Source organism: Myxine glutinosa, chromosome 2, assembly GCF_964187855.1.
Source record: "Myxine glutinosa chromosome 2, kmMyxGlut1.1, whole genome shotgun sequence".
In the NCBI taxonomy this organism is placed as follows: Eukaryota; Metazoa; Chordata; class Myxini; order Myxiniformes; family Myxinidae; genus Myxine; species Myxine glutinosa.
In genome coordinates, this window is record NC_136262.1 from 128,393,703 (window position 1) to 128,419,619 (window position 25,917).

General features: G+C 48.2%; 1 protein-coding gene across 2 annotated transcripts in view; it reads right to left on the bottom strand.

Annotated features, from left to right (window-relative positions):
• The window catches only part of LOC137421278 (HAUS augmin-like complex subunit 4), a 61,822-nt gene extending 44,414 nt beyond the window's left edge, over window positions 1-17,408 (bottom strand). For both annotated transcript variants that reach the window (XM_078771632.1, XM_078771631.1), the window contains exons 1-6: window positions 17,299-17,408; window positions 14,082-14,221; window positions 13,862-13,996; window positions 11,996-12,124; window positions 9,430-9,532; window positions 3,553-3,692 (exon numbers count right to left, since the gene is read on the bottom strand). In XM_078771632.1, coding sequence (XP_078627758.1) covers window positions 3,553-3,692; window positions 9,430-9,532; window positions 11,996-12,124; window positions 13,862-13,996; window positions 14,082-14,221; window positions 17,299-17,392 — 741 coding nt within the window. In that variant the 5' untranslated portion in view covers window positions 17,393-17,408. The remainder of the gene's footprint in view (window positions 1-3,552; window positions 3,693-9,429; window positions 9,533-11,995; window positions 12,125-13,861; window positions 13,997-14,081; window positions 14,222-17,298) is intronic.
• Window positions 17,409-25,917: the final 8,509 nt, after the last annotated feature.

The following is a 25,917-nucleotide window of genomic DNA, read 5'->3' on the forward strand; positions in this document are numbered from 1 at the left end:
TCATGCTGTCAAGATCATCATCTGAATCTGAATGGACTTGCGGGGACTGCCCTCAAGCTCACGAATGTGTTCAACATCCTCACCCCTGTGCTTGGCTGGCCTGCCCCCTTCCTCTGCAGGATGCTCCCTGTCTCCAGAAACTTTTCTTGCCACTCACAGATCGGTTTTCTCAATGGTGGCTGCCTTCGTTCCATCGGTCGTCCTGAAGCTTCATTGAACCTACGACAGCTGATGTGATCTCCACAAACCAGGCACCCAGTGCTTTTTTGTGGAGATGCCATTTGCATTAAATGCGATATCACGTGTTACAGGAGATATCTGGAAATGAAAAGGATCAGAAAAGGATCATTTTAGGGCTTTCAGGATCATTGGTATCTCCCGCGATGAAGCCGATTCTGAGGGCCTTTCACTCTCTCACTGCAGGCAGGTTGGTGTTTTATTGTTTTATTATTTATTTTATTATTATGCTGTATGTGTTTTATGTGCTAATGTGTGTTTAATGTGCTAGCTTTTACACGAGGCTCGTTGTTGTATACAAAAAAAAAAAAATCAAAAAAAAAAATGCAAAAAGAGGTCAGTAAAACTTTGAGAAACGATATTTCGCATGCAGCAACGCACATCGTTTTATCCCTCTCCACTATTTTTTTTATTATGGTTTGAATTTGGAACGGTAATTTGTGGACACCTTGTACAATAAAACGAACTGCAATAAGGATGCCGACAAAACGTTCACCTGGGCACACAGAACCAAGCAAGTCTGTTTATACGGCTGAAGTGTCCTTGAAGGATCAGCACAGAGAGGAGCAGAGCAGGGCTGTACCACCCAAAGATCGCAGCAAAGCCAGCGGTTCAGCACCAAGAGCATCCCCGGCAAAATAAAAATAATTCGACTTATCTAGTGCTGATATCCGACTCCCTCAATATCTTCCTGCCCCTCTCCCCCCCCTCTACATGACAGCGCGGTCACCATGATGACGTCTCCCCTACCGGCAGCCCAACCACAGGATGTCAGGCGGTCCATCCAAAAGCAACTCAGCATGTTGCTGCAATGGAAGGCCAATGGTGAACTGCATTGCTACCACAGCAGGATGGTCCTCCTCCTGTGGCCCCGCTGCAGGCGATTACTAATGACCCCGGTGGCGAGTTGTGCTCTTGGCCCCACATGGATGCCACAGGGACGGAGAGAAATGAGTGATCTTTCTTGCCATACGCTGTAGTGACCTCATATAAATGTCCTTCTAATGGGTCACTTCACTTTGTCTCACCTGGCCCTAGCCAGTTCATACAGAAAGGACAGATTACACAACATCTTTAACGTAGATAATCATTACTGCAAACAATACCGCCTACCAACAGAGAATACAGCAACAGCCCAACTTAATTGAAACACAGTCCTTGATACAGGTCTATCAGACATGGGCACACAGACCGTGATAAGGCCTTGCATTCTTACCCTCGCCTGAGGAGAGGGTATTGCATTTGAGTCCGGTTGTTTGTTTGTCCACACAGAATAAATACGATTTTCTCTGCAACTGTTGGTCCGATTGACAGGAATTTTTCACCATTGGTGCACCCCCGCCTGTATACATTTTTATGATAATTATGACGTCATAGGTCACGTGGTACGGGCGCCATCTTTGAAAAACCAAAAACCTTAGCACCTCTATATCTCCGAAAGTGCTGCATTGAAAAAATTGAGACATGGCTCATTGTAAAGAACTCTCAATGTGGAATAAAATATGTTAATGAAGATGTCATGTCATAGGTGCCTCCATTATGACATCATAATTCGACAAGTACAAAGCTTCATCCGCTCAAGATGAAATTTCTTGAGCATCATCTAGGGATAAATTGGTGGAGAAAAAAAATTATGACGTCATCGGTCACGTGGTTCGACCGTCATCTTTGTTTTAACACAAAGGCCTTAAAAACCACTGAAAACAAGTCCTGGCGAGGATCTGTAATCTCCGATTGCTCTTTCTCGTTTATTATATGTTGATAACTACCTTGTAACCTACATACACACCAATTGGAGTAATTTGAGGAGAGTCGTATTGGACATCTCCTGAGCCTTTGATAAAGTCTGGTACAAAGGCCTTTATACTAAATTACCTCTTTATGGCATTCCTCCTCATCAACTGGCTGGGAAACTTATTTTCAGTGCCATTTCTACCTATGTGGATGGCTACCTCTCCATGAAGTAACGACCGAATGCATTGACCACAGACAGACAGAGACAGACACCAAATTGTGTATTTTAGTAAGACGTACGTTCATACCATGCAAAACTCCATCCACTCCGATGCTGATGATTCCACTCCTTTCTAAGGAAACAATTACTCGTTGCCTTCTTCCCATCTCGCTGTGAAATGTTTCAACTGCAAGTTCCCTCAGCTCTGATCGCGACTCAATTATAAAAAGGAGTTGAAATTACCTTTTTTTTTTTAACCACACAAAAACCCATAGCCCTCGTCTAAAAGTCAAAAATATTGCTCTCACCTCTCTGTCTTCTTGGACCAGCATATTGGGATTTAAAATTACCATCCACCTACCCTGGCAGCCCCATAATGCAACTATAGACATTAAGCCAAAGGCTTCCCAGATAATGAGATTTATTTTTCAAGTTAAAAAGTAATTTTACCTCTTCTCAGTTTCTAACCTTTTACAAATCGAGAGTTCACCCTGTGACGGAATACCGCTCCCACATTTAGGGTGCAGCACCTTTGTCTGTTTTCCATTCTTTATCAAGTTCTGGCTATGGTTGTTCAGCTTGGGGGTGACAACTTACTGACAGTCTTCAGCTTACTGACAGTCTTCAGCTTACTGACAGTCTTCAGCTTACGGACAGTATTCAGCTTACGGGCAGTATTCAGCTTACGGGCAGTCTTCAGCTTACTGGCTTACTCAGAGTTTTCAGTCCCTCACCCTCTGCAGAGAGGCTTCCTCTTCTGCAGTCCGTCATTACCACATCTGTTTCTCACAGAGTGACAGACGTATCAAATGCAGTCCTTCCCACCCCCAAAATGAGGTATCCTTGCTCCACTCAGTTGACTTCAGCAAGCCACGCTCAGTGTGTGTCCCTTCAAACATGCAGAACCAGGTTTACCAGGTACGGCAACTAATACTGCTTTCATGGCTCTAATTATCCTCACGTTCTTGTGGTGGCAGGTGGGGAACATTATTGGCCCAAGTGTTTGACGAACCGGGTGGCCATGCTTGATGTGTCAACTGAAGGCGATTTGGAACTTAGTCAGGGTTCTCTTTGCGAAGGACACAATAGCATCTTTAATCTCCACCAGGTAATGTGAGTAGATGGAACACCCATTTTTACGTCCACCCAAAGAACGGACCAGACATCGATAAATTCACCCTCCTGCATGTGAAACACCATGGCAATAGTTTATAGCTGGATTTGCGAGTGCCCGTACCTCTAGGCCATCCCGGCAGCCATTAAAGGTTTACCAAGTCGGCAGTCGGCACAGGTAATTCAGAAATTTGCAACGAACAGAACAATTGTGGTCAGTCACGTACAAACAGTCTGTAAAAATGTACCTTCAGGTAGATGTTTTGCAGCTTTTGCTGAAGCAAAACGAATTGCAGAGATTTCATTTCTTGAAGCAAGGGTGTCTTCTGCTCCAGCAAGATGTCAGACAGTTTCCATGCCTCCTGCATGCTGCGCTTCCTTTTTGCCTCTGTACCTCAGGTCGGGATCCAACAAGGCACAATACACATAAATACTTTAGTAAGAGTTTGGGAAAATATAACAAACTATGGATGTCCTCTAATGGCAGGAAAGCTTGCATCACATCTCTACGAGCAAGTTCATGCCTTCCTGTATGGTTCTGCATTATATCCCCTCGTTAAATCACATAAGACTAGTTCAAATAAATGAGAATCACCCACAACAAACCTGCCCTGTTCATCAAGTCTACATTACGTTGGGAGAGCTGTGACCATGATGGTCTCACTTTATTGACGCAACAAATGAGGTGGTATTTCAAATGAAGTGAGCAACAACAACACAACATGCATTTTAAGGCCATTTTCCCTGCTAGAGCGGGGGTTAGCCTTGCAGTCCCCATGACAATCTTCTCCATTTTGCCCTATTTTCTGCATCTCTCCTTGTTAACCCCCTTGCCCGCATTTCTTCTTCGACCATCTTTAGCCAAGTCTTTCTCGGTCTTCCCCATCCTCTAATTCCTTCTACATTCATTTCCACCACTCTTCTCAACCAGTCACTTTCATCCTTCCTCAACACATGACCAAACCATCTCAACCTGTTTCTCTTCACAGCATCCATCACAGGCTCTATTCCCATCATCTTTCGCAATTCATCATTTGTCTTCCTCTCTCTCAACGATACTCCACACATCCACCCAACCATTCGCATTTCCACCCTTCGTTGCTGCTCTACGTTCATTACCCATGTCTCACTCCCATAAATCATAACACTTCTCACACATGCAGCATACACCTTTCCCTTCAGCTTCAATGACACTCCCCTCCTCGTAAGCACGCCACTCAGTTCCCGAAACTTCTTCCATGCACATCTCACTCGAGCAACCGTTGCCGAGTCTGATCCACCTTCTCCATTCAGCATGTCTCCAAGGCAACAAAATGTTTTCACACCTTCCAGCTTCATGCCATCTCCAAGATCCAACTCAACATTTCCTCCATCTGCAGCTCCCTCTGTGCACACCTTACACTTAAATGTAGCTGACACACTGGTGAATGACCCTATCAAACCACTACATTTTTGATGAACCCACTCAGCGCACATTGTACATTGAATGGAATTCACTCCGACACCCTTCCTGCACACAGCACATGGCCACTTCCCAGTTCTTTCCACCTCACCACATGCTTTACCACTTGCCATCACCTTCGTTTTTCCGATATTCACCTTCAGACCTTTTGTCTCCAAACATTCCTTCCACTTGTTCATCTTCTCCTTCAGTCCATCCATATTTTCTGCAATCAACACCAGATCATCTGCATACAACAACTCCCACGGTAAACCCTCCTTTACGGTCTGAGCCAGCACCTCCATCACAGCTACAAATAGTAGTGGACTTAGTACCGACCCCTGATGCACTCCCACCTTCACCTCAAACTCACCACTGTTCCCGTCCTTCGTCCTTACAGCTGTGCGTGCTCTTTTGTACATTGCCATCACTACTCTGATCAACCATTCCTCCACTCCTAACGTCCTCAATGCCCATGTCAATACTTCACGTGGAACCCTATCGAATGCTTTCTCCAGATCAACAAACCCAAGAAACAACTTCTTCCTCTTCTCCATATACTTCTCCTGCAACTGCCTCACAATAAAAAGCGCGTCTGTCGTTCCTCTTCCTGGCATAAATCCAAACTGCATTTCGTCAATCTTCACTTTCTTCCTTATCCTCCTCTCCAACACCCTTTCCAATACCTTCATTCCATGCTCCAATAACTTTATCGCTCGATTCGAGCCACAGTCCAGAGGGTCACCTTTCCCCTTGTACAGAGGGACGAGGGTACTCAGTTCCCAATCCACTGGAATGCGGCCTTCTTTCACCACCAGATTGCAGATCTCTGTCATTCTCTTCACACCCCAATTTCCCGCTGCCTTCAACATATCTCCCTCAACTCCCGTTGGCCCTCCCGCTTTTCTACCCTTCATTGCTTTTATCGCTTCCTCAACTTCCTCCTCGGTTATCTTCTCTGCCGGTCCTAAAACTGGGTTACTCTCTATGTTGCCATCCCATTCATTCTCTGCATTCAACAGTAATTCCATATATCTCTTCCATCTTCCTTTAATTCCATCTGGGTCCACAACGATTTGTCCCACTTCATCCTTCAAGCAACTCACCCCCATCACATCACACCTCTCTTTCGCTATCTGCTTTGCAATCCTGAATACTGCTCTCTGACCCTCTTCCGAATCCAAGCGCTCTTGGAATATTTTCCTACATGCCTCCTGTGCCTTTGCTACCTCTTTCTTTGGCAGCCTTCTTGGCTGCCTTATAACTTTCATGCTCTGCCTTTTCTGCCCCCATACCCTTCGCCTTCTGCCACTCCTTGAACTTCTTCCTCTTCTCGTCAATCTTCTTTCCAACTTCATCATCCCACCACCATGTTTCCGAGTGCCTCGGTGGTCCTTTTGTCCATCCACATACCTTACCAACGGCTCCCAACAGACTATCTTTCATTGACATCCAACCACTTTCAAGCTCAACCACATCATCCTCTACCCTACTCAGCCTCTCTTTTAATGCCTCCCTCACTGTCACCTCTTTCAAACTCCACACCTTCATTCTCGGTTGGTACTTCACCCGTCGAGCTCTCCTCGCACCTTTCACCCTTATGTCGCAGACAACCAAGTGGTGCTGTGAAACAGCCTCCTCCCCCGGGATCACCTTTGTGTCCCGGAGGTGCCCCCTATCTCGCCTATGCACCAGCAGGTAGTCAACGGTTGTCGTCGACCCACCTGACGTGTATGTAACAAGCTTATTATCCTCTTTCTGGAACTGAGTATTACAAATCAGCTCCATCAGCAAACTCCAAAATCCTTTCACCTTCTCCATTTCTCACACCATATCCGTAACCCCCATGAAGTCCCTCAAAACCGTCCATACTCCTTCCCACATGTCCATTTAGGTCTCCTCCTACCACAACAACTTCCTCATCTTTCACGTTTTCCATCAGCTTCTCTATAGCACACCAGAACTTGTCCTTCTCTTCATCGCTCCGACCAACCTGCGGAGCATATCCCGAGATGATGTTCACCAAGAGCTTTCCAATCATCATTTTCACCATCATCAACCTTTCACTCACTCTCGTCACACTCACCACACTGTCTACAAACTCCTCAGAAAACATGACACCAACACCATTCACGCCCTCCGGGCACCCTTGCCACACAAACTTGTATTTCTGTCCCTGCCTACTCTTCACCATTCTCACACCACTTCCCTTCCATCTCGTCTCCTGCACACAACATATGTCCACTCTTCTTCTGACCAATACTTCCACCACTTCTCCTGATCTCCCTGTCATTATCCCTACATTCCATGTCCCAAATCTCAGAAACCGATCTCCACGTCAGGCATCAGACGTTTCGTCGTCATAAATGGAATGATTTCCACCCTTGCTTCGATCGGGTTCCCCACCCGATCATGAGCATGTCTCAGAATTACATGGAGAAGCCAGAAGCACAGGGCCTTCAGAAAGTATTCACAGCATGAAGTTAAAATGGACACAATTGAGACTTTGTTTTGTCACTGATCTACACATAAAACGCTATAATGTCCAAGTTGTAATAAGCCAACAGCGCACGGGACCAAGTCAAGCGCAGTACTAGCCATCACAGATGACGACAAAGTCGTCCTCTCATGGTAAATGTTCTCCCATTTTTGTGTTTGGTCACTCATGTTATCCACGCAATGTCGAAGATGGGGGAAAGCATACATAAAACCCTTAACCCAATGTAGCTGTGAATACAATAAGTGCTGTCCCATAGAAACGCATGAAGAAGACATCTTAATCCCTAACACACGTCATTAAAAAAAAAAAAAACCACCTTTAGAGGCCATTTTTCCCCGCAAGCGGGGGTTGGCCTTTTTCGGGAACTGTGGTTGTTGTTGTTTTTCGGTCCCCTTTTTGAAGCAATGTTTTACGGCCGGATGCCCTTCCTGACGCCAACCCTTTTTGCCGCCTTTAACGACAAGCAGGGAATTACCAGTGAACTGGTACTCAATTTGCCGACCTCGGAAGGATGACAGGCTGAGTCAACCCCCCTGGCGATTCTTAATTCAGCGTTAATTCAGCGATTGACCGGGATTCGAACCCAGGATCCTAGGATCCTAAGCCGGCACCCTAGCCGCTAGCCCAACACCAGGGACTATGAATTGTTCATATTGTTCATATTGTTCATATTGTTCAACACCAGGGACCAAGTCCTATAGTCATTAGTTTCACTATGTGGGGGGAGGGCAAACTGTTGATTAAACATATGTTATGTAGTCCCACTTCTGGTTTTGTAAGAGGGAAGGCTCAGCCTTCCAATGAAACTACTGTAGTTGTTTTTTAGGATTTCATCAATCTTTTGGTCTGTTCTCTGAGTAGTCCCCAATATGAACAACACCAGGAACAACACCAGGAACACGTCATTGAATGAATGAATATGAATGATCGTTTTTTTAAGGCCATTTTCTCCGCTAGAGCGGGGGTTAGCCTTGCGGGCCCCATGACAATCATGGTTCCCTGTTTGAGGCAATGTTTTTTTTATGGCCGGATGCCCTTCCTGACGCCAACCCTTGGTCACGCTCTTCGATGCGCAGGGATACGGTGTACCTATTCTAAATCGGGGTACACACCGTGATCATTCATCCCAGCAAGCTGGTACTCAATTTGCCGACCTCGGAAGGATGACAGGCTGAGTCAACCCCCCTGGCGTTATATTAGCGATCGACCGGGATTCGAACCCGGGATCCTAGGATCCCAAGCCGGCACCCTAACCGCTAAGGTTAGGGTGCTCTTTCACGAGCCTCGATCTTGTATACAAAAAAAAAGAAAAAAAAAGAAGCCAACACCATTATTACAATTAAATTGTACCAAAACTATATGAACACAAATAGTGGTTAAGGCCTTAATTCTATTAACTGACGCCCTTCCCCAACCCCTCCATCCAAAAACATAACAGTTGAAGTTGAATGATGGCAGACAGACAAACTGTGAGCAACACAGCGGCACCCTTGTAAAATCTCAAAAGTCAGGTTTTGTTAGTACGCTTCACTTGCATCCACTATAAATGCATGAGTTCGGTGTGTGTGTGTGTGTGTGTGTGTGTGTGTGTGTGTGTGTGTGTGTGTGTGTGTGTGTGTGTGTGTGTGTGTGTGTGTGTGTGTTGTGTGTCATGCTTTTTGTGTCTATGAATTACCGGTATGTAAGTCTATCAATTCATTACGTACTTTTGAAATGTACATTTTAACTCTTTAGAACGCTGAGACCCCTTCGACCTTTGAAGACCCTTCATGACCCTAAGATCCTTAAGACCCCGAAAGGCCCAGAAGACCGAAAAGTCACTGAGGACCCAAAATACCCAAAAGTTCCTGAGGACCCAAAAGACCCAGAGGACCGAAAGACCCAGAGGACCAAAAAGACTCCAAAGACCCAAAAGACCCAGAGGACCCAGAGGACACAAAGACCCAGAGGAGTGAAAGACCCAGAGGACCCAAAAGACTCCGAAGACCCAAAACACCCAAAATTCCCGAGCACCCAAAAGACCACATTAGACCTTTTAGACGAACTTTAGACTACGAGGACCCAAGAGACCACTGAGCCCGGCAGGCAGGTATGCGACAAAGCAGTGAAGACCAATTAAAATTTGGTACAACAGACAAACGGGCCCGCTAGTTACAAATAAAGGTCGTTGATAGTTGTTCTTACCTTCTTCACTATCAGGATTGAAGTAGTGAAACAACAACAAACATTTTTCATCCAAATGCTGCAGCAATTTTGGCAGCAGCCACTCTTTCAACCACTTGTGGTCCTAACATAAGAATTAATCAAAGCATGATTGGGAATGGCAATAAAAATAAAATGACCAGTATAATCAGCACCAGTATAATGGATGGAAGGGACCTCCGGGACACAAAGGTGATCCTGGGGGAGGAGGCTGTTTCACAGCACCACTTGGTTGTCTGCGACATAAGGGTGAAAGGTGCGAGGAGAGCTCGGCGGGTGAAGTACCAACCGAGAATGAAGGTGTGGAGGTTGAAAGAGGCGACGGTGAGGGAGGCATTAAAAGAGAGGCTGTGTATGGCAGTGGATGATGTGGTTGAGCTTGAAAGTGGTTGGCGTCAATGAAAGATAGCCCAGCAGTTGGTGAGGTGTGTGGATGGACAAAAGAACCACGGAGGCACTCGGAAACATGGTGGTGGGATGATGAAGTTGGAAAGAGGATTGATGAGAAGAGGAAGAAGTTCAAGGCGTGGCAGAAGGAGAAGGGTATGGGGGCAGAAATAGCAGAGCATGAAAGTTATAAGGCAGCCAAGAAGGCTGCAAAGAAAGAGGTAGCAAAGGCGCAGGAGGCATGTAAGAAAATGTTCGGAGAACGCTTGGATTCGGAAGAGGGTCAGAGAGCGGTATTCAGGATTGCAAAGCAGATAGCGAAAGAGAGGTGTGATGTGATGGGGGTGAGTTGCTTGAAGGATGAAGTGGGACAAATCATTGTGGACCCAGATGGAATTGAATGAAGATGGAAGAGCTATATGGAAATGCTGTTGAACATAGAGAATGAATGGGATGGCAAAATAGAGACTAACCCAGTTTTAGGACCGGCAGAGAAGATAACCGAGAAGGAAGTTGAGGAAGCGTTAAAAGCAATAACCAAAACCACCGTTTAGAGGCCATTTTTCCCCGCAAAGCGGGGGTTGGCCTTTTCGGGGACCGTGGTAGTTGTTGTTTTTTTGGTCCCCTTTTTGAAGCAATGTTTTACGGCCGGATGCCCTTCCTGACGCCAACCCTTTTTGCCGCCTTCAACGACAAACAGGGAATTACCAGTGAACTGGTACTCAATTAGCCGACCTCGGAAGGATGACAGGCTGAGTCAACCCCCCTGGCATTAATTCGGCGATCGACCGAGATTCGAACCCAGGATCCTAGGATCCTAAGCCGGCACCCTAGCCGCTAGCCCAACACCAGGGATCAATGCGTTAAGCGTTAAAAGCGTTAAAAGCAATGAAGAGTAGAAAAGCAGGAGGGCCGACGGGAGTTGTGGGAGATATGATGAAGGCAGCAGGAAGTTGGGGTGTGAAGAGAATGGCAGAGATCTGTAATCTGGTGGTGAAAGAAGGCCGCATTCCAGTGGATAGCTGTGATGGAGGTCCTGGCTCAGAACGTAAAGGAGGGTTTACCGTGGGAGTTGTTGTATGCAGATGATCTGGTGTTGATTGCAGAAAGTATGGATGGACTGAAGGAGAAGATGAACAAGTGGAAGGAATATATGGAGACAAAAGGTCTGAAGGTGAATATCGGAAAGACGAAGGTGATGGCAAGTGGTAAAGCATGTGGTGAGGTGGAAAGAACGGGGAAGTGGCCGTGTGCTGTGTGCAGGAAGGGTGTCTGAGTGAATTCCATTCAATGTACAATGTGCGCTGAGTGGGTTCATCAAAAATATAGTGGTCTGAGAGGGTCATTAACCAGTGTGGCAGCTACATTCAAGTGTAAGGTGTGCACAGAGGGAGCTGCAGATGAAGGAAATGTTGAGTTGGATCTTGGAGACAGGGTGAAGCTGGAAGGTGTGAAAACATTTTGCTCCCTCGGAGACATGCTGAATGGAGAGGGTGGATCAGACAAGGCAACGGTTGCTCGAGTGAGATGTGCATGGAAGAAGTTTCGGGAACTGAGTGGCGTGCTGACGAGGAGGGGAGTGTCGTTGAAGCTGAAGGGAAAGGTGTACGCTGCAATCGTTGCATGTGTGAGAAGTGTTATGATTTATATGAGCGAGACATGGGTAATGAACGCAGAGCAGCAACGAAGGCTGGAAAGGGTGGAAATGCGAATGGTTCGGTGGATGTGCGGAGTATCGTTGAGAGAGAGGAAGATAAATGATGAACTGCGAAAGATGATGGGAATAGAGCCTGTGATTGATGCTATGAAGAGAAACAGGTTGAGATGGTTTGGTCATGTGTTGAGGAAGGATGAAAGTGACTGGTTGAGAAGAGTGATGGAAATGAATGTAGAAGGAAGTGGAGGACGGGGAAGACCGAGAAAGACTTGGCTAAAGATGGTGGAAGAAGAAATGTGGGCAAGGGGGTTAACAAGGGGAGATGCAGAAAATAGGGCAAGATGGAGAAGATTGTCATGGGGACCGCAAGGCTAACCCCCACTCTTGCAGGGAAAATGGCCTTAAAATGCCTGTTCTTGTTTTTTGTTGTATAATCAGCAGTTTTGCATCAATTTATGGTGGCCACAATTCATCATGAGAGAGCTTCACGACAAATAAACACACCTCTACTTTAAGAAAATCCTTTTGGCTCAGCTCATGCGATGGCTGACACTGGCAACCTTCAGTTGCTGCACCTTGCAACCTCTGAAGAATCTCAGCCCCCACGAGGCATTGGTCCAGCTTGCTGTAAGCCTGTAACCAAACATTCCAACATAAAGAGTAAACCACCATAAAATAAACTGAATAATTTTTCGCAACTCATTAAACAAGCAGCAATCAAACTCAGGGCCTTCAGGAAGTATTCACACTCCTTTTCTATGAAACCCCAAATTGAGCTCAGGTGTATCCAATTTCCTTTGATCATCCTTTAGGTGTCTCTACAACTTGATTGGAGTCCACCTGTAGCCAATTCTATTGGGATAATGATGCATGAGATTTTTGAAGGAAAAGGTTGCTGCAATTTTATTCTGAAATAATTCGCCTGTTCCCCGCACAGCGGGAGACAGGGCCTTGCAATAACTTCTGTCTGTCTGCTCTGTTCGGGCCGTAACGTTTTACCATTTGAACTTTTGTCATCAAATTTTCAACAAAGCTTTGTTGTGAGAATATGGAGAAGGCAAATTAATAACTCGGTCAAAAGCTCAAAAAGTCAACGTCACATAAAATCATCATAATCAATTTTCATCCAATTTACCTGAAATTTGCATATTGGGTCACTGAAATGGTTCACCAGTCCAAAGCTAAAAGCCGATTGTTTTTTAGTTTTTTTTAGATCAAAAGGTCAAAGGTCAAGGTTACATAAAATCGTCAACTTTCATCGGATTGATCGGAAATTTTAATCTTTCCGAGAACTTTCCATTATTTCCACGTGATCGTCTCCAAATCTGAGCACGTCGTTCTAATCAGTCAACATGAGTTTTAATCTTTTTTTTCTACGTTTAAATAAAGACGAGCTTTTTCACTTTTCTTCTTCACCGTCTGCGGCAGTTTCATCGAGTCCTCTCTACTGTCTGCCAACAGTCGTATCGTCACCACATAAATCGGTTTACTGGTCTTTATTGCAGTGCTATGTGCAAAATGAAGTATATTTTGTTCTGTTTTTTTTTCTTTTCTGTACTTTCATTGGCTGAGTGCAGATGGAAAAAGTTGGACAAAATCACCTTCATTTGTGATCATTGTGTGTGTCGAAGTCGACACTGGCAGAAAAAATTTCAGTGTTGGACCACACCACAACGGATGATTTCCTCCAGACTATCAAGAAGAAACTAGAAGGGCACTTGGTAGAGCACACACCCTCCGCCAGGCTGAACAGTTTACGTTTTGTATCACACTGATAGGCCGGATCTGGGTTCGGACCTGAACCAAAATCTAATCGGCTTGTTCTTGTCACCTAACCAACTCACCCACCTAGTTTAGTCACAGGTCATCCGTAACTTTTTTAAACATAATGTTATATAATCACTTTTCGCCCGATCCCTCAATGGTGAAGAATCACTTAAGAATTAAATAATTCTCGTATCCGAATCCATATTCAGATCTTCACCAAAATCGAATCATTCTTCCTCGTCACACACACACAACCTGTCCACTAAGTTTCGTCCGAATCCGTCCACAACTTTTTGAGATATCCTGCTATATATCGTTTTTGGCCCGATCTCCCAATGCTGAATAATCACTTTAAAAATTCTCGTAGCCGGATCCGAATCCGGATCTTCACCAAAATCTAATCCTTTCGTCCTTGTCAGATACGCTACATTTTTCGTCCGAATCCGTCCACAACTTTGAGATATTTTGTTCACAAACGGACAAACAAACAGACATACAGGGGTGAAAACATAACCTCCATCCAAAAAGTAACCTTTGGTGGCGGAGGTAAATATTTTATTTGAAGAGAACACTTATAAAGGCAATAAACGTTCCACCACTTACCGATTCATCTTCCACATTGTTCAAATGCCTTTCTTGCTTCGGGGAAAAAGCCGAGGACGCCACTTCCTTAATTTCGTGATAAAGCAACTGTTGTTCGATCACGTTCCGTTTCACAGACATCATTTTTTTCTTCGCCTGAAAGAGATTCAGCGTATCGACAGGAAGAAGCATAAAGACCTTCACAAATTCCAAATCAACACAACAAAGGAACACTCTTTACCTGTTGAAGCTCACGTTCTACATTGCTGCTCACACCGTTGAAGTCCATGAATTGACGTAACATCAACAGCAGGTGAGCAAATTGTGAGTTCTGATCCAACATCTCATGTGAATGGACGACAGGCAGAGCCCAGCTTGCTGCTGAAGATGTACACATTCATATATTGTCTACTGTATAACAATTCCTAAATATACAACGGTCTATTAAAGACAACAATACAACATGTATTAGACAGTTATCCTGAGAATGTGGCTCGAGCACAATAAAACAACTTGTCCCTCGGATGGACGTTAAACGGGCATCCCGTCTGCCAGCATTCGTTGGTGGACGTTAAAGATCCCACCGTGTCCTTCGCATAGAGTAGGCAAGCCATCACCGGCACCCTAAACAAATTACAAATTCCTGCCCAAACCCACAGAGGGCATTGCATCAGCGGCACAGTCGCACCCTCAGCCAGAGATGCTACTCCGCAGCCTTGAAATGCATACGAATGAAGAAGCGAATGAGAAGGCAATGCACAAACACGCATGACATATGTGATTTGAACTTGGGTTCCCTGCATCATAAACGAGTCGTTCAGATAGAAACGCTAACGAGCCAACCCAGTTGGTTTGTTTTAAGTGAATAAAGTTAGATTTTGAGATCTTGATGATGCCGATAAACTTGTGTTTGAGACTGCACCCTTCGGAAAATATGGCAAATCTGAGTTGAGTGGCCCATAATTGGGGGAAGAGAAGGTGGCGAGGGGCAAGTATCGGTGTTGGAGAAAGCTGCGGTGCACCATTTGTCGTTTATGTTGGTGGAACCAGTTCCGACACCAACATTTGTATCAGTTGCATGCCATAGTACATGTCCGAGAGGATGGTGCAAAGAATGCACACTTGCCTCCCAGCTGTCTTAGTGGGTAACATTCTTGACCTGACTATAAACTGATGGACGGGTGCTTTGCAGGCACGGTGTTGCATGAAACGGGGCACAGTCTCTCGGATGGGCGTCAGGCCGGGCTTCCCCTATGTTAGCATTAGTTGGTGAACGCCAGCCATTTAATGGTGCCGACTTGCGCAAAGAGGAGGCAAGATATCGCTGACATACTGAACGGATTACAAATTTCTGTTATCTTCAATCCATTGTCAGGCCTGTTCACCTGGTTTGTGAAAGACTTGGGCCAAGAGCAGACACTCCATGAACATCAACTCCAGCCTAATGGAAAAACGGCAGGAGAGAGTTGTGTGCGCATCAATAACGATGTTAACCAATTTGCCTGATACAAGAGAAACTAGAATGGCTCTGGAGGCATTGGAGTCATCAGGAGGAACCAAAAGAAGAAAAGAGCAAAGCTGGAGGACAGCTTGCAGGTGTGTGCTCTAAAAATGAGCATTTGCCAGGGAAGGTAGGACAACTTGCAGGTGTGTGCTCTCAAAATGAGCATTTCTTGGGGATGGTAGGACAGCTTGCAGGTGTGTGCTCTCAAAATGAGCATTTGTTGGGGATGGTAGGACAGCTTGCAGGTGTGTGCTCTCAAAATGAGCATTTCTTGGGGATGGTAGGACAGCTTGCAGGTGTGTGCTCTCAAAATGAGCATTTGTTGGGGATGGTAGGACAGCTTGCAGGTGTGTGCTCTCACCTCGAAGCTGTTTCACATGGGTGCAAACTTAGACTCAACTATAAACTGTCATCCTGGTGTTTCGCATGCAAGGTGAGTTACAAGGAGTTACAAGGAACTTCACTACCCGAGGCCATGAGGTCCATCAAACCTGCACAGTCCCACCAATAGCCAAGCACCTACCTGTCACCACTCCCACAAGACACCTATGTAACTCCAATGTGAATATAATCTACTGTTTCTGCTGCCACCAGGACCATTCCATGCATTTGTGACTCTGCTGTCACCGCCAGACGAACTCTCATCTTTCTGCTGAAACTCTGAAAATGTGGGCCCTGGTCCTGTCACTGTCCATTCTGCTGAAGAAACATCTACATATATTTTCTCTACACTTTATCTTAAATATCTCTATCAGGTCCCCTCATAATTATCTCCTTTTAATGTACTAGGGCATGCCCGTACTATATATATAGGACGTGCCCGTAAGTGCGTGATGTTACCGTACAATGAATGTATCGTCCCGACGCCGCAGCTCGGATGGCGCTGCAGTTAATCGGGCCCCCAAATTCCTCATCGACGATAACTAAACAATATATTATATGAATCGCACCGTACATACCTCCTTCTAGATCTTGTTCTTGTCTTGATATACTCACTCAGGCTCACTCTATCACGACTGAGTCCTCCCAGCTCCTCCAAATGGCGCCCGCTAGCCGCTACGTAAGTCCGGAAGTGACGTCCTCATTTGACTGTCCGGAAGGTCGCAAATCGCAGTTACGATGAATCGCAAATTAGTTTTAATTAGTTTTAAAACATAGTTTAACGGCAACATAGTTTGCCGACGGGAAATAAATGAATACGCTCTCAAATGTGCCATCCGAGGCAGAGTCTGTTCGCCACGTTCGGCACACGTGATAGCTCGCTGCTCTCTGATTGGTTGAATCGTTTTTTGGACATAGCTCGGTAACTACTTCTGCGATTAATTTAAAACCTTGAAAAGGCACATCCTCGGGTCCCCAGCAATATACCTGGCAAGTTTCAAGTATATCGGACCGGTAGTTGTCGAGAAACAGCGGTCACAGACAAACATACATACAAACATACAAACATACACACAGAGATTGCTGGAATTATAGATAGATGAAGTCGTCTCCTTCAGGCCCTCCTCACACTCACAGCTTAGTCTAGTTTGGCCTGGAATCGATCGAATCTCTCGACGTTTAACCCTCTCTATGGTAGGTGTGTGTCCTTCCTCACAGTCATACGTGGTGACAAAAACTGCACACAACAGTCTCAAGTCGATTAAGCACCGAGGAGGGTGTGTTTGTCCAAGTGCTGACGGTCTAATGTCGAGGTGGCTACAAGGTTTTACGTCAGTGATCACTGAGGATGCATTATTACCATTAACGGTTAAACTCACATAAATATCTTTCAAAATTAACGGCGAAAGCACGAAACACCCTAAACACCTTAATTATGAGGCAATTCAGGTGTTTTATACACAAAAGTACAACTTCAGAACGCTTTTTCTTTCAGCACGCGTGAGGTAAATCTGCTTGTTTACATCAACAACGGCGTCTCCCGCCCATCGGGAAAGTCAAGCCATGCTCCCACCTTGAGACCCTTGTAATGGAATCGATTGATCAGCCTCCCAGTGGCAGTAAATAGAATACGCCATCAGTGAAGCCTCCTCTTTGAAAGAATACATCTTGCGAACACGTGAACTTGTGAGGGGAGGAGCCAGAAAGCGAAATGTAAGCAAATCTTTGCGAAACCGCCTGGATCACTTGATAGTTATTGTTTATTGGACCAGGAACGTATTACGTATTTATTATTTTGGGGAGGTGTGTTTCACGCTTACACTTGTGCTCACAGTCCAGGAAAAACGGTTTACTTACGCACACACTTCACGGCATTTGAAAACGTCCTGGAGAAAAGGAAGGTTTCCGGCCAAAGGACAGAAATATCGTTCCGTTTCCGGCAAAAACGGAGGGAAATATCGTTCCGTTTCCGGTTTGACCAGGGAACGCTTCCATCCGTTCAGAAAACTATTTGAGCAATGCTGTCAAACACACACTGCATATTGGTATTTGGTGTCATGTACCAGGTGTACCACACATTGCTATGTAGCATAAAATAAGTGGATTCCTTTCATATTTTTTTTGTGTTGAAAAAATGATCAATGCAGGTTGTTTCGTGACGTCAATAATTTGTGGGCCGCCGCCATATTGGAGTACTAAAAAACGAAAGAAAAAAGGCATGATCGATTGAGTTATTGTGCATTTTTCAAGGCCAATAAATCGGGGTTAAAGCTTGTCTTGAAACTTGGATGTGTCGATACGTTGAACACTTAGTCTAGGGAGTGATATTTTAACAAAATACAGGTTTATAACGGAGACGTAGGAACGTCATAAAAGGTGGGGGCACGATTTGTAAATTTGTTTGTAAATATTTCAGGGTAAAAACTAACTTAAAGAGAGAGGAACGAAATGACGACCACGCTGAACGTGATGTAAATGCAGTTGTGTCTTTATTTTTTAAACCTGTCTATTGTATTTCACTTTCAGCGAAATTCAGTGGGAAATTCAAAACTTCATTTTATGCTTTCTTTTATTTGCCCATTTTCTGAGTTTGTTTGACCTCAGTCAAATTAGCCAAAATATTTCATTGTGGTGCTGTGCACACACGACTCGATTGCCAGAGAGGTAGGCCACAACGCGTGGATACAAACAAGAGTCTTTATTAAGAGCTCGCATATCAGCACTCCGCGGGCTCGAGCCGAGATCCCGCATATATGTCCCGAGGCCACACCTTGCCCCCGGGCGTGGCCGATCGGCCAAAAGGCGGGGCATGTATTTCAGTTCCCCGCCTGGACGCTCGCGCCACCCACTGGTGCGCGGAATTATTGACCCTTGTGCCCGCCACACGCGCCCCTCCAGAATTCCCGCGCACCTGAAGGGTGAACTTGCGGGGAAGCCGGATGACCCGGCCGAAACGCCCCCTGGCGATGCGTGCAGGGCTGGGGGGTAGCGGGACGGCGGGGCTGGGGGGTGCCGGGGGTCTGACCGCCGGGGGGCGGCCTCGACGCAGAGGCAGAGCTGCTTGCGGGGGGTGGTCCAGATCGAGGTGGGCCAGCTTGAGGCGGTCCATGGAGATACGATCCGGGGCACCGCCGATGTCCACGGTGAAATGCTTGTCCCTGGTCTCCAGCACACGGAAGGGCCCGTCGTACGGGGGCCGCAGCAGTGCCCGGTGGGCGTCGTGCCGGACGAAAACGTACTCTGCCGTGCGAAGCTCCGGGGCGACGTGGGAGGACGGGCAACCGTGGTGTGCCGTCGGCACCGGGGCGAACCTCCGGGCGTTCTCCTGCAGGGTGGAGCGCTGTTGCGCCGCGGACCAAGGAGCCGTGGAGTCGGGGATAAATTCGCCCGGTACTCGCAGCGGTTGTCCGAAGACCAGCTCCGCCGAGGACGTGCGCAGGTCGTCCTTGGGCGCCGTCCTGAGGCCCAGCAGGACCCAGGGGAGCCTGTCGGTCCAGCTGCCTTCGCGGAGGCTGGCCCGGAGCGTGGCCTTCATCGAGCGATGAAAGCGCTCGCACAGGCCGTTGGCCTGGGGGTGGTAGGCCGTGGTGTGGTGCAGTTTGACACCGAGCCCTTGCCCCACCACTCCCCAGAGCTCTGAGGTGAACTGGGGGCCGCAGTCGGACGAGATGTCCGAGGGGGCACCGAACCGGGCAACCCAAGTGGCGATGAAGGCTTGCGCCACATCAGCCGCAGACGTCGCCGCCAATGGCAAGGCCTCCGGCCACCGTGTGGTGTGCTCCACCATGGTGAGGAGGTGGGTGGACCCCCGCGAGGGGGGCAGAGGTCCCACCAAGTCGACGTGGACGTGGTCGAACCGACGCTCGGGCACCATAAAAGGGGCCAACGGGGCCTGGGTGTGGCGTTGGACCTTTGGGCGCTGGCACGCGAGGCACGTCCTGGCCCAGTCGCGGACGTCCTTCCTGAGGTCATCCCAGACGAACTTTGCCACGACGAGCTTCTGGGAGGCCTTCGTGCCCGGGTGGAACAGGCCGTGGATAGTGTCGAAAACCGGGCGCTGCCAGCCAGCGGGCATGATGGGGCGAGGCCGGCCGAGGGAGAGGTCACACAGGAGGGCCGCTCCCACGACGTCGAACGGCACCTCGGTGACGCGGAGGCCCGTGACGGCGGGCCGCAAGGCCTGGACGCCCGGGTCGGCGGTCTGGTCCTCCGCCATCTGGGCATAGTCGATCCCGAGGTGGACCGCGTGCGTGACAGACCGGGAAAGGCAATCCGCCACCGGGTTGTCTTTACCCGCGACGTGACGGATGTCCGTCGTGTACTCGGACACGGCAGAGAGGTGACGTTGCTGCCGGGCCTACCATGGCTCGGCGACCTTGGCCATCACGAACATAAGGGGCTTGTGGTCAATGAAAGCCGTGAACGGGCGGCCCTCTAGCAGATGGCGGAAGTGTCGGACCGCCAGATGGAGTCCGAGCAGCTCGCGGTCGAAAGTGCTGTAGCGGCGTTCGTGCGGGCGAAGCTGCCGGCTAAAAATGCCAAGCACCACGCACCCACTGCTCGTGCACCGCGCCCACCGCGTAGTCCGACGCGTCAGTGGTGAGGGCGATCGGTGCATCGGGCGCCGGGTGCGCCAGCATGGTGGCGTTGGCCAGGGCCAGCTTTGCACCCGCAAATGCCGCGGCCATCGGCTCCGTGCAGGTGATGTCACCTTTGCCCGGCTTGCCCCGGAGGGCCTCGTGCAGGGGGCGGAGGAGCTGGGCGACGTGGGGCACGAAGCGGTGGTAAAAATTTACCATGCCCAGGAATTCCTGGAGCCCCTTGATCGTGCGGGGGCACGGGAAACCCCTGACCGCCTCCACCTTGGCCGGTAAAGGGACGGCCCCGTGCCTGGTGATGCGGTGCCCCAAGAAGTCGATGGCGGTGACGCCGAAACGGCACTTTGCGGGGTTGATGATCAGGCCATGCTGGCCCAGGTGTTCGAAAAGCATGCGGAGGTGGAGCAGGTGCTCCTCCCGGGACGCGCTCGCGACTAGGATGTCGTCCAGGTAGACATAGATGAAACGTAAGTCACGCAAGACGCTGTCCATGAGCCGCTGGAACGCCTGGGCCGCATTCTTCAACCCAAAAGGCATCCGCAGGAACTCAAAGAGGCCGAACGGGGTGATGACGGCTGTCTTTGGGACATCGTCCGGGTGTACGGGAACCTGGTGGTAGCCCCGGATGAGGTCCATTATGGAGAACACGGTCGTGTTTGCCAACCGGGCGGAAAATTCTTGGATATGCGGGACCGGGTGACGGTCGGGGGTGGTGGCATCATTGAGCCGGCGGTAGTCACCGCACGGCCGCCAACCGCCACCGCGCTTCGGCACAATGTGCAGTGGAGAGGCCCAAGCGCTGTTGGAGCGCCGTACGATACCCAGCCATTCCAGCGTGGCGAACGCCGCTTTCGCCACGGCGAGCTTCATGGGGTCGAGGCGGCGTGCCCGGGCGTAGACCGGTGGGCCGACCGTGGGGATATGGTGCTCCACCACGTGTTTGACGGCCACCGCTGAGAAGGTGGGCCGCGTGAGGGCCGGGAAACTGGCGAGGAGGCGGGTAAACTCGTCCGCTGCCGGAAGCGTACAGACTAACCTCGCCAGGACGGAACCTTTCAGCAAGCCGCTCGGTGTGCCACTCAGCGAGCTGCTCAACGATCCGCTCAGCGAACAAGCGAGCGAGCTGAAGGTTTCGGCCTGGACGAGACGTCTGCGCTTAACGTCGACCAACAGCCCATGCGCACATAGGAAGTCCGCGCCGAGCAGGGCCATTGGCACGCTGGCGGTGACAAACGACCATTGAAAGCGCTGCCCTCCGAACCGCAGTGAGAGGCAACGCTTCCCAAATGTGCGGATGGGTGTACCGTTGGCGGCAAGCAAAGCGGGGCCCCGGCCCGCGGCTTGCTTGTCGGACGCGGAGGCAGGGAGGACGCTTACCTGCGCTCCCGTGTCGCAAAGAAAACGGCGCCCGGACGAGGTGTCCGTGATGAACAGGAGGCTGCAGTAATGGCCGACGCTCATGGCTGCAAGTGAGCGCCGGCCCAGTCGTTTCCCGACCCGTCAAAAGAACACGGCGGGCGGCACGTTTTAGCCTTGCGGCCGAACCTGGCATGGTAGTAGTACCAGGTTTGCGGCGGTGGCGGCCGCGCCGGCCATGCCGGCGGCGGTGGTCGTGGTGGCGGCGGTGGTGGGTGGGGCGCAGCAGCGGCCACGAGGGAAGCCGGGCGCGCTGTAGCCTCTGCACCGGGATCCACTAAGGCAGCACCGTAAACCGACCGCGTGTCGCAGGCCGCAAAAAATTTGTCGGCGTCTCCGGCCAGGGCGCGGTGTTCCGTGATGTTGGAACCAGCCAGCGCGAGGCACACCTGTACAGGTAGCTGGCGGAGGAAAAGTGCGCGCAACAAGAAATCCGGGCGCTGGTCTCCAAGCAGGGACAGCATGAAATCCATCCGGACGGATGGTCGTGTGTCGCCGAGGGCGGGAAGGTCCAGGAGGCGGTCGGCACGTTCGACCTCCGTGAGCCCGAACGTGGCGAGGAGGAGACATTTGAGCGCCTCGTACTTGTGGTCGCCCGGCGGGCGCCGAAGGATGGACACGACGCGGGCGGCAGTGCCCGGGCCTGAGGGCGGCGACCACGTGGTAGTACCGGGTCTCGTCCGCCGTGATGCCCCGGAGTTGGAATTGAGCTTTGGCTTGCACAAACCAAACGTCGGCGTGCGCTTCCCAAAACTCCGGGAGTTTGATTGCGATGGCGTTGGTGGCCATGGCGCGTTCGGGGGTCAGCAACGGCTGAACCAATCGGGGTCACCAGTGTGGTGCTGTGCACACACGACTCGATTGCCAGAGAGGTAGGCCACAAAGCGTGGATACAAACAAGAGTCTTTATTAAGAGCTCGCATATCAGCACTCCGCGGGCTCGAGCTTAGAGCCCTCATATATGTCCTGAGGCCACGCCTTGCCCCCGGGCGTGGCCGATCGGCCGAAAGGCAGGGCATGTATTTCAGTTCTCCGCCTGGACGCTCGCGCCACCCACTGGTGCGCAGAATTATTGACCCTTGTGCCCGCCACATCATCCTTGAATAATTTGCTTGACAAAAGTTATTCGCTAATGCCAATATTTCGATCTTGTCTGTGCGATCTTTCATGGCATGGCCTATCAGAGCGTTGTTCAGCCTTTGTTGGCTCATGTTTGACCTCAGGTAGTTTTTCACTCTTCTCAGGACTGAATGATTTTGCTGGGATATTGCTGAGGCGACTGGCACTGTGTAGTACACTGTGAGAATTTTGTGTATTTCTGTAAAGAGCTTCTTACTGACTGGATCTGCAGACATGGCCTGCCAAATGGTCTCCATGTTGGTTACACGGACAATGCTGGTGTCCAATCTTACAAGATGGAGTAACATTTGTAGCTGGAGGCCAGGACATTCCAGATTGATGTCATTTTGTACTGGTCTTCAATGGATTTGGGTATTCTGGAATAGTCTACATTAGCAGCTTCGAGAAGAAGATTTTCCAGATTCTGGAGGAGTCACATACCTTTTTGCTCAAATCTTCTGTCAAGCTCTTGATCCAAAATGTCAAGGACTTCATAGAAATTCTGTCGGAAGTACTCTTGTACAGAAGATAAGTAGTGGGGCTGTGTGCCTTCGTCAGTTCTCCTTGGTGGAATTGTCCTCCTAGGTAGTACTGACATTTCTGTTATAAGCCCTGATTCCTATACATCTCACCAAAACAGATAAAAAAAATAAGAGCAATATCCCTGGGTGCTCACCTGGTAGAATACAGCAATGTACTACACCGACTGAAGGTATTTTAAACAGTATCACGGTATTTTAAACCAATTTCAATGGTTGCTGGAAGACAGGGCAGCATGTAGAATTATACCAATATAATCATAAGACGTTAAACAACAACAAAAAAAAAATACCTATGTTGGGGGACAAGATATTGATGTAAAGAATATGATCCATCTGGCACCAGGTTGTCTGACCCTGCAAGGAAGTTTAAAACCTGTTTAACGTTTTCATTGCACCTGATAATTCTAATCCCCATTGAGACAATACAAAACATTTGCTAAACAAACTTGGTTTCATTGTAGCTGTTCTCTCGGTCAAATTAACTTAGTGTGGGATATGTAACGAACATTGTTGAATCTTCAAAAGTTGTTAACATCGCAGTGAGATGCAAAATACTTTGTAAATTACAATCAAGGTGGAGGAATGTGTTCCCTCCCACCTGTGGGAATGAATGGTTTTGCCTACGTGACCGATGGGGGGATGGGTTTACATCCCCATCTTTTCTTTCTTCCCCTCCCTTATCTTTATCTTTTCCCTTATCCCTTATCTTTTCCCTTATCTTTTCTTCCCCTCCCACCTCATCAAATCATGAAGGTATGTAAGATTGTTCTTTGGGACTGTTAGTCAGAGCGAACTATGATGTCAGCTAAGTATCACGTCCGTCTCTCCTATCAGATGTGCACATTATGATAGTTTTTTTGCGTTGTAAATAGATGATTTTTAATAAACGATCCAATGAATCTTTGAGCCTGATTTTCCCTCCACAGCTTCATTGAAATTGTATGTGGAGTTTCAAAGGAAAAAACAAATTCCTATTTTCGGGGGGGGGGGGGGGGGGGGGGTTGGGGAGTGGGGCAAACCTGGATCCACTTCGACCCCTGGTAGGCCCCCTTATACCCCGATAATTTTAATGCCGTGAACAAACTTGAGTTGCAACATACCAAATATCATTTGTGCCAAATTTGGTCACAATCCCATTGGCGGTTTCGGAGAAGAAGTTGCAAGTGTTTCCGGACGGACTGACGGACGCGTGACGCACCATCGCATAAGCTCCCTGGGACTACGTTCCAGGTGAGCTAACAAGAAACAGCAATCAGAGATCTCAGACCCTCGCCAGGACGTATTTGTGTGGCTTTGCCCTTTCGCTCCTTGGGGTCTTTTGGGTATATTTCCTAAAATAGGCATTTCTCTCTTCTCCGAAACTACAGACCCAACTTTCATGAAACTTAATCACAACCTTCATCACCCGTGATGTACCAAGGTTTGTTCATCGCATTAGTAAATTCGGGGTCTCAGGGCGTCTACACGGGGGAGGGGAGGGTGTTTCCCCCCAATATAGGTATGTTTTGTTTGATTAAAGTCTTATGATTACGTTGGTACGATTCTACATGCTGCCGTGTCTCCGAGCAACAATTGAAATTGGTTTAAAATACCGTGATACTGTTTAAAATAGCTTTAGTCGGTGAAGTATACTGCTTCATTGTACCAGGTGAGCGCCCAGGGGCATTCCCCTATTCTTTTTCCTCTGTCTGCCTGTCCGGCAGTTTAAGAAAATTTAATATAATTCCAAACAGGGAATTTACTATTTTTTAAGGACGTTATAAAAGGACACAAACAACAGCTTTGAATAATTAATTTAATGTGTTAAATAAGGCGGTATAATAGACACCGGGGGAAATGGCGGCAAAACCCAGAATAAATTTATTTGCACGACTTTAACATCTTTATTTCATTTAAATTCAATTATTTTCTTGAGCATTGTAGAACACAAATTGCCTTCTTTGGTCTTTAAAAACCCTTCCGGTTATCAGTACTTGGATATATTAAATATAGTGGTGTACACTAAACAAGAATGTATCAATTGAATGCAGGTTTATTAGCAACAACGATGAACAATCAATCTGCAAGACAAAGAAAGCGATGGTAGATATTCGAATAAGATAATAGATACAGAATATGCAAATAACAATGCGCAGTATTACACAAGATGAGAACGCAATAGAGAACAGCACCATACAAGAGTTGTCTATCTCCCTTTCCCAAAAACGTTCAATTGTGACACAGAATAGAACGAAAACTGGAGACCGAGAAAAAGGATCACATGAGTTTACAATTGATATTCTTCTGAATTGTATCGGGCTGGTGGTCTGATAATTCGCTTCGGGCGGCCCGTCACCACCCGATCAATCGTCGGAGTCCTCTGAGGGCAGTTCGTAATTTCCTGGTCCATTGTGGGAGTCTCCGGTGGGTGGTTCACTATCGCCCTGTCCGACGCCGGAGTCCCCTCCAGCTGGTCCATCATCACCCGAACCGTCAAGGGGGCAGAAATAGGCAGTGACTGTGGAGGTGTGGTGGTGG